The sequence below is a fragment of the Thunnus thynnus genome, chromosome 16 (assembly GCF_963924715.1).
Source record: "Thunnus thynnus chromosome 16, fThuThy2.1, whole genome shotgun sequence".
NCBI classification, from domain to species: domain Eukaryota; kingdom Metazoa; phylum Chordata; class Actinopteri; order Scombriformes; family Scombridae; genus Thunnus; species Thunnus thynnus.
The window spans coordinates 370001-377500 of record NC_089532.1 but is presented as its reverse complement, the minus strand read 5'-3'; the positions used below and the strand labels follow the sequence as shown (position 1 = coordinate 377500).

Sequence of the window (7500 nt, the reverse complement as noted above, 5' to 3'; positions counted from 1 at the left end):
GGACGAAGTGAGGAACACCTGCAGGAGACGAAGGTGGAGTTAATGATGAGTCAGCTGACCTGCTGGATATTTCTGCCTCTAAACGCAACATTTCAACAAAATAAAAGATGTTTTCTACAGAAATTATTATCAGTTCTGTGCTCAAAACATGTATTTACATGTTTGCTATTATTCATATATGGTAACGTTTTCAGCTCTGCGCTCCTCACGGTTACTGGAGGAAGCACTTTATAATCAGCTGTCTCCAGTTGGATTGCTGGTAGTATTCCCAGTTAGTGGGAGATAATGGGAGCACTGGTAGAACGCTAAGTAGCTTCACATTAACAGGTTACGTAGTTTTATCAAGTTTTATTCAGTTCTGTTTGTAAGACTCTGTTAGCTAGTCTCGCTATGTTAGCGGGATGCTAGCTAACACCGCCATGTGTGCAGCAGCTAGCTAAGCTAGCTGGCTGCGTTGGTGACTGGCAGCTGCACAGCCGTCATCATACAGTCATCATTCATATAGATCCTTAAAAAACATTTAATTTATTTAAGTGTGTCTCTAATACTGTACATGTTTATAAGCTGTGTGTGATGATGATGCTCATATCGACCAACACAACTACAAACTTGATTTTCATTGACTCAGTTTTTCTGTACAAACTGTCTCGATGCGTTCAGGTACAGATGTATATGTTCACTGCCTCCATGCTGCGTTCAGGGTCCTCACCTTCCACCGTGATCCAGGCTTTCTCAGAGGACAACGTCTCGCCGTCGTGATACTCCACCTCACACCAGTACTGACCCGCATCCTGCTGCTGGACCGACTTCACACTGCAGAACCAGAACCAACAGGACCACATTTAGATCCCAGTTCTGTAGAAAAACTGTGATTCTGCGATCGCAACAATTAACACAAGTTCAAGAAATCGCTGCAATATTTACAAGAGTTTCAGTTTCACTAAACTGCAGCAACTTTTCTGCATAAACGTCTGAATCAGCAGCTGTTTGTGGTTTGGACCAATCGTGGCGTTTGGTGTGGCGGCAACTGACCACAAATCTCACCTGCCAACAAACACGATGCCATAGACGAGCAAAACTGTTCCCAAATGTTCCCAAATGTTCCCAAATGTTCCCAAATGTTCCCAAATGTTCCCAAATGAGGTTTGATTCAGTGAGTCAGGAGACATAATCTGCCTCAAACATCCAACTAGATTTATTTTAATAACATTATTGATGACTTTATTTGCTGCTGATGTTGAGCTGAAAGTTTATTTAATGAAGGTTATAAATGGAACTCAAGTACAGTATTTTCTGTTTTATAGAATGTTGAGTCCTCATGGTTCTCATGTTCAGCTGAAATATAGTTGTGATCTGCGGGAAGTCGTTGGCTGGCTGCAGTTTAAATAAATCACATTATTTTACTTTGTTTGATATTTTTCTGAATTCCTGTAATTTTACTGCAAGAAGGAAGATAAAACATCACAAACTGGATCATAATTTATGAGAAAAGCTGCTGCAGAATCATCACAACCAAACAGGTAAATCCTGGAGGATCTGACCTCTGACCCTGGTTCTCCAGAGACGACTGCAGCTCAGACTTTACGCCTCAGGGCTGCAGAGGATCATGGGAAGGTGAGTTCAGTGTGTGTGTGTATATAGATACAGAGCTGCTTGAAAGTTTGTGAACCCTTTAGAATTTGCTCCATTTCTGCATAAATAAAACTAACTGGATAAACAAATGAGACTAAAACTCACTTACTACACTTTTTCATTTAATTATTGAGGAAAATGATCCAATGTTATATATTTGTATGTGAATCTGGGATGATCAGTTCATTTAAAGGTGTAATTAGAGTTGTGTGTTTCCAGTGTGAGTCTGGGAGGACCTGCCTCATTTAAAGAAGAGAAATCTGGGTCTTCACCATCAAACTCTGAGCTTCACAACACGTTTGTGGAAGTGTGTCATGGCTCTGACGACCTTAGAAGAAGAGTTGTTGATGCTCATCAGGCTCCACCAGTCGACTGTCAGACAGATCGAACTGTTTCCCTCCACGATCGCTCCAACAACACAGATTCCAACAAAAATGATTTTTGTTTTGTCTCATTTGTTTAATTGGGTTCAGTTTGTCTAGTTTTAGGACTGGATAGATTTGAGAAGTTGACATTTGGAGTAAAGAAGGAGAAGAAGAAGTGAAATCCTGCTACTATAGTTTGTTTACGTAGCCTCCGGAGCCGGAGGAAGCTTCCTGAAGCTGACCAATCAGAACAGAGCGGGCTCATCAGGAGGCGGGCCTTAAAGAGACAGGAGCCTGTTAGAGACAGAGGCTGAACTGAGGGGCTGCATAAAGGACCAGTAGAAGATCAATAAGGAGTTTTTATTCCAGTAGAGCCCCAGAATATAAATATAGATCTGGAGATGAGTATTATAGATCCTCTTTAATGAGTCGACCAGCAGAAAGTTCATCAGCAACTATTTTGATAATTGATTCATTCTTATTGTCATTTTTTTTAAAGCAAAGTGCTAAATGTTAATTTTAAATAGATAAACGCATCACACAGGCCTCTAAGGTCTGATTCATTGATAATGACAGTAATTATTAGTTGCAGCTGTAATAGTCTGAATATTTCAGACTCTCAGCTGCTTCACTTGTTCTTTCATCACAGATAAAAACAGATTTTTGATGATTTAACTGAGAAAAAGTTCTTTGCTGTTTGTGTTCAGACAAAATAAAACATTGATGCTAAAATAATATGATCAGATCTTTTGTGTTTGCTGTTGCAGCAGATCAGAGAAAAGCGACGGCGGCGTTGGCGGCAGCAGCAGCGGCAGCAGCAGCGGCAGCCGTGGCGGCGGCAGCAGAGAGCAGCGAGCACTCCGTCTGCGTGTCAACACTGGAGGCGTTCAGGTGCAGCGGTGAGCGTAGGTCATCCGTGTGTTGAAGAGCTCAAAGCCCAAAACACATGATTGTAGTGATGCACGTAAAATGGAGGAAAACAGAGCTTCAGGTCGCCGTGACGACCGTGATGCAGACGGCTGAGAGCAGATCTGCTGCGAGTTAAACACACGTCTGACGCGCTGCGGAGACACGAGGTCAGAGTGACGCATAATATATAAAATAAATATAATATAAATATAATATAATATAACATAAATATCATGTAATAAAGACTAAACACCTAAAAACAAGTTATTACACAGCTGACACGATGTTTGTGTCTGTTATAGTGTGTGTGTGTTATAGTGTGTGTGTGTGTGTTATAGTGTGTGTGTGTTATAGTGTGTGTGTGTGTGTGTGTGTGTTATAGTGTGTGTGTGTTATAGTGTGTGTGTGTGTGTGTGTGTGTATAGTGTGTGTGTGTGTGTTATAGTGTGTGTGTGTGTGTTATAGTGTGTGTGTGTTATAGTGTGTGTGTGTGTGTTATAGTGTGTGTGTGTGTGTGTGTTATAGTGTGTGTGTGTGTGTGTTTATAGTATGTGTGTGTTATAGTGTGTGTGTGTGTGTTACAGTGTGTGTGTGTGTGTTATAGTGTGTGTGTGTTATAGTGTGTGTGTGTGTGTTATAGTGTGTGTGTGTGTGTTATAGTGTGTGTGTGTGTGTGTGTTATAGTGTGTGTGTGTGTGATAGTGTGTGTGTGTGTGTGATAGTGTGTGTGTGTGTGTATAGTGTGTGTGTGTGTGTGTTATAGTGTGTGTGTGTGTGTGTGTGTGTGTTATAGTGTGTGTGTGTGTGTGTGTGTGTGTGTTATAGTGTGTGTGTGTGTGTGTTATAGTGTGTGTGTGTTATAGTGTGTGTGTGTGTGTGTTATAGTGTGTGTGTGTTATAGTGTGTGTGTGTGTGTTATAGTGTGTGTGTGTGTGTTATAGTGTGTGTGTGTGTGTGTTATAGTGTGTGTGTGTGTGTGTGTTATAGTGTGTGTGTGTGTGTGTGTGTGTGTGATAGTGTGTGTGTGTGTGTTATAGTGTGTGTGTGTGTGTGTGTTATAGTGTGTGTGTGTGTGTGTGTGTGTGTTATAGTGTGTGTGTGTGTGTGTGTGTGTGTTATAGTGTGTGTGTGTGTGTGTGTGTGTGTGTGTTATATGTGTGTGTGTGTGTGTGTGTGTGTTATAGTGTGTGTGTGTGTGTGTGTGTTATAGTGTGTGTGTGTGTGTGTGTGTTATAGTGTGTGTGTGTGTGTGTGTGTGTGTGTGTTATAGTGTGTGTGTGTGTGTGTGTTATAGTGTGTGTGTGTGTGTGTGTGTGTGTGTGTGTGTGTGTTATAGTGTGTGTGTGTGTGTGTGTGTGTGTGTGTTATAGTGTGTGTGTGTGTGTGTGTGTGTTATAGTGTGTGTGTGTGTGTTATAGTGTGTGTGTGTGTGTGTTTTAGTGTGTGTGTGTGTTATAGCGTGTGTGTGTGTGTGTGTGTGTGTGTGTGTGTGTGTTATAGCGTGTGTGTGTGTGTGTGTGTGTGTGTGTGTGTGTGTGTGTGTTATAGTGTGTGTGTGTGTGTGTGTGTGTTATAGTGTGTGTGTGTGTTAGTTGTGTGTGTGTGTGTGTGTGTGTTATAGTGTGTGTGTGTGTGTGTGTGTGTTATAGTGTGTGTGTGTGTGTGTGTGTGTTATAGTGTGTGTGTGTGTGTGTTATAGTGTGTGTGTGTGTGTGTGTGTGTGTTATAGTGTGTGTGTGTGTTATAGTGTGTGTGTGTGTGTGTGTTATAGTGTGTGTTATAGTGTGTGTGTGTGTTATAGTGTGTGTGTGTGTGTGTGTGTGTGTGTTATAGTGTGTGTGTGTGTTATAGTGTGTGTGTGTGTTATAGTGTGTGTGTGTGTGTGTTATAGTGTGTGTGTTATAGTGTGTGTGTGTGTGTGTTATAGTGTGTGTGTGTGTGTGTGTATGTGTGTGTGTGTGTGTGTGTGTGTGTAGTGTGTGTGTGTGTGTTATAGTGTGTGTGTGTGTGTTATAGTGTGTGTGTGTGTGTGTGTGTGTGTTATAGTGTGTGTGTGTGTGTGTGTGTGTGTTATAGTGTGTGTGTGTGTGTGTGTGTGTGTGTGTTATAGTGTGTGTGTGTGTGTGTGTGTGTTATAGTGTGTGTGTGTGTGTGTGTGTGTTATAGTGTGTGTGTGTGTGTGTGTGTTATAGTGTGTGTGTGTGTGTGTGTGTGGTGTGTTATAGTGTGTGTGTGTGTGTGTGTGTGTGTGTGTGTGTGTGTGTGTTATAGTGTGTGTGTGTGTGTGTGTGTGTGTGTGTGTGTTATAGTGTGTGTGTGTGTGTGTGTGTTATAGTGTGTGTGTGTGTGTTATAGTGTGTGTGTGTGTGTGTTATAGTGTGTGTGTGTGTTATAGCGTGTGTGTGTGTGTGTGTGTGTGTTATAGCGTGTGTGTGTGTGTGTGTGTGTGTGTTATAGTGTGTGTGTGTGTGTGTGTGTGTTATAGTGTGTGTGTGTGTGTGTGTGTGTTATAGTGTGTGTGTGTGTGTGTGTGTGTTATAGTGTGTGTGTGTGTGTGTGTGTGTTATAGTGTGTGTGTGTGTGTGTTATAGTGTGTGTGTGTGTGTGTGTGTGTTATAGTGTGTGTGTGTGTTATAGTGTGTGTGTGTGTGTGTTATAGTGTGTGTTATAGTGTGTGTGTGTGTTATAGTGTGTGTGTGTGTTATAGTGTGTGTGTGTGTTATAGTGTGTGTGTGTGTTATAGTGTGTGTGTGTGTGTGTTATAGTGTGTGTGTTATAGTGTGTGTGTGTGTGTGATAGTGTGTGTGTGTGTGTGTGTGATAGTGTGTGTGTGTGTGTGTTATAGTGTGTGTGTTATAGTGTGTGTGTGTGTGTGTGATAGTGTGTGTGTGTGATAGTGTGTGTGTGTGTGTGTGTTATAGTGTGTGTGTGTGTGTTATAGTGTGTGTGTGTGTGTTATAGTGTGTGTGTGTGTGTTATAGTGTGTGTGTGTGTGTGTGTGTGTGTGTGTGTGTGTGTTATAGTGTGTGTGTGTGTGTGATAGTGTGTGTGTGTGTGTGATAGTGTGTGTGTGTGTGTGTTATAGTGTGTGTGTGTTATAGTGTGTGTGTGATAGTGTGTGTGTGTGTGTGTTATAGTGTGTGTGTGATAGTGTGTGTGTGTGTGTGTGTGTGACCTGTGGAACGTCTCCCAGTGTTGTTCTCCCAGTGTGATGAACATCTGGTCGGTGCTGTACAGTTTCTCGCCGTCTTTCATCCAGACGATGTCGGGCTCCGTCAGACCCTGAACGGCGCAGCCGAGCCGAGCCGCGTTGCCCTGAGACACCGTCTGATTGGACGGATGTTTGGTGAAAAACACATCTGCAGGAGGAGGAAGAGTAATGTGAGACATGAGCAGAAATGAGTGAGGAAGCACACAGCATCACACACACACACACACACACACACACACACACACACACACACACACACACACACCTCTGAGCTGTGTGATGTCACAAGGCTGCTGACGTGACTCCGGGCAGTGATTGGTCGGCCGTGTGCAGGTGTTCTTTGGTTCATTAGATCCTAAAAGTTCAGGTGTTTGTTGGATTTACACTAAATAACTGAAGGCAGTGTAACGTGAGCCCAGCGGTGAAATGAGTCGTGTGTTTGTTGGTGAGAACGTCGACTTTGTCCCAGTTTGTGCTTCATGTATCAGAATGTTTCCTCAAGCTTTAATAAAACAAGGACTCACAACTCTTCTTCTTCTTCTTCTTCTTCTACAGCAGGAAGAGTTTTTACAACCTACAACTGTCTGGACTTTTCAAATACTATATAGTAGTAACAGTTTCCATGGTAACTTGTAGGCAGGTTGTTGTAACCAACCTGCAGAAAGACTCTTTTTCTGTGGATTTATTATTTAGAAGATCTCAGGTGCTTCTTCATGTTCGTCCCAGATTGACTCCATGATGTTGAGATCAGGGACCATCTGCTGCAGGACTCGTCATTCTTCTTGCTGCTGGTTGTTTATGACTGTAGCTGTCTGCTCGGGGTCATCGGGACCAATCAGACGCCTCCCTGATGGTATCACATGATGGATCAGAATCATCAGAGCATCCAGGGTGCATCGTAGTGAATCTTGTACGTCGTGTTAATTCTCGTTTGAATCTGAAACATTTTGTCCTCTGAACGGATCAGCTGGCGCACACCGAAGGTCACGCCACAATAACCTTTATTCAAACAAGACGGTGTTGACAAACAGAGAGGCGGCGTTACAACGGACAGGAAGTGAGAATAAAAACAGAAAAAGATAAAAACATCGAGTCTCAGACGTCTGAACATGTAACGTTCAGTTTTCTTCAAACAGGCTCACAGCAGAACAAACACCCAACCAATCACCCCCCAGTCTGATCACTGATCAATCAGCTGATCGATCAGCTGATCACTGATCAATCAGCTGATCACTGATCAATCAGCTGATCAATCATCATCCATATGGTAAGAAAGAACACTGCGACGCCTCCTCAGTCTGAGGAAATATTAACTTAAACATTTAATGTTCTGATCAGACGTTAAACATCTGTCTGAAAAAACTTTAATCTGAAACTCCAACA

General features: G+C 42.4%; 1 protein-coding gene across 1 annotated transcript in view; it reads right to left on the bottom strand.

The window, feature by feature from the left end:
* Window positions 1-7500, bottom strand: part of tyro3 (TYRO3 protein tyrosine kinase) — a 43936-nt gene that overhangs the window by 32344 nt on the left and 4092 nt on the right. The window contains exons 2-4 of the mRNA XM_067614115.1: window positions 6082-6265; window positions 710-813; window positions 1-18 (exon numbers count right to left, since the gene is read on the bottom strand). The exon at window positions 1-18 is cut by the window's left edge and continues 153 nt beyond it. Of these exons, the coding sequence (XP_067470216.1) occupies window positions 1-18; window positions 710-813; window positions 6082-6265 (306 nt within the window). The remainder of the gene's footprint in view (window positions 19-709; window positions 814-6081; window positions 6266-7500) is intronic.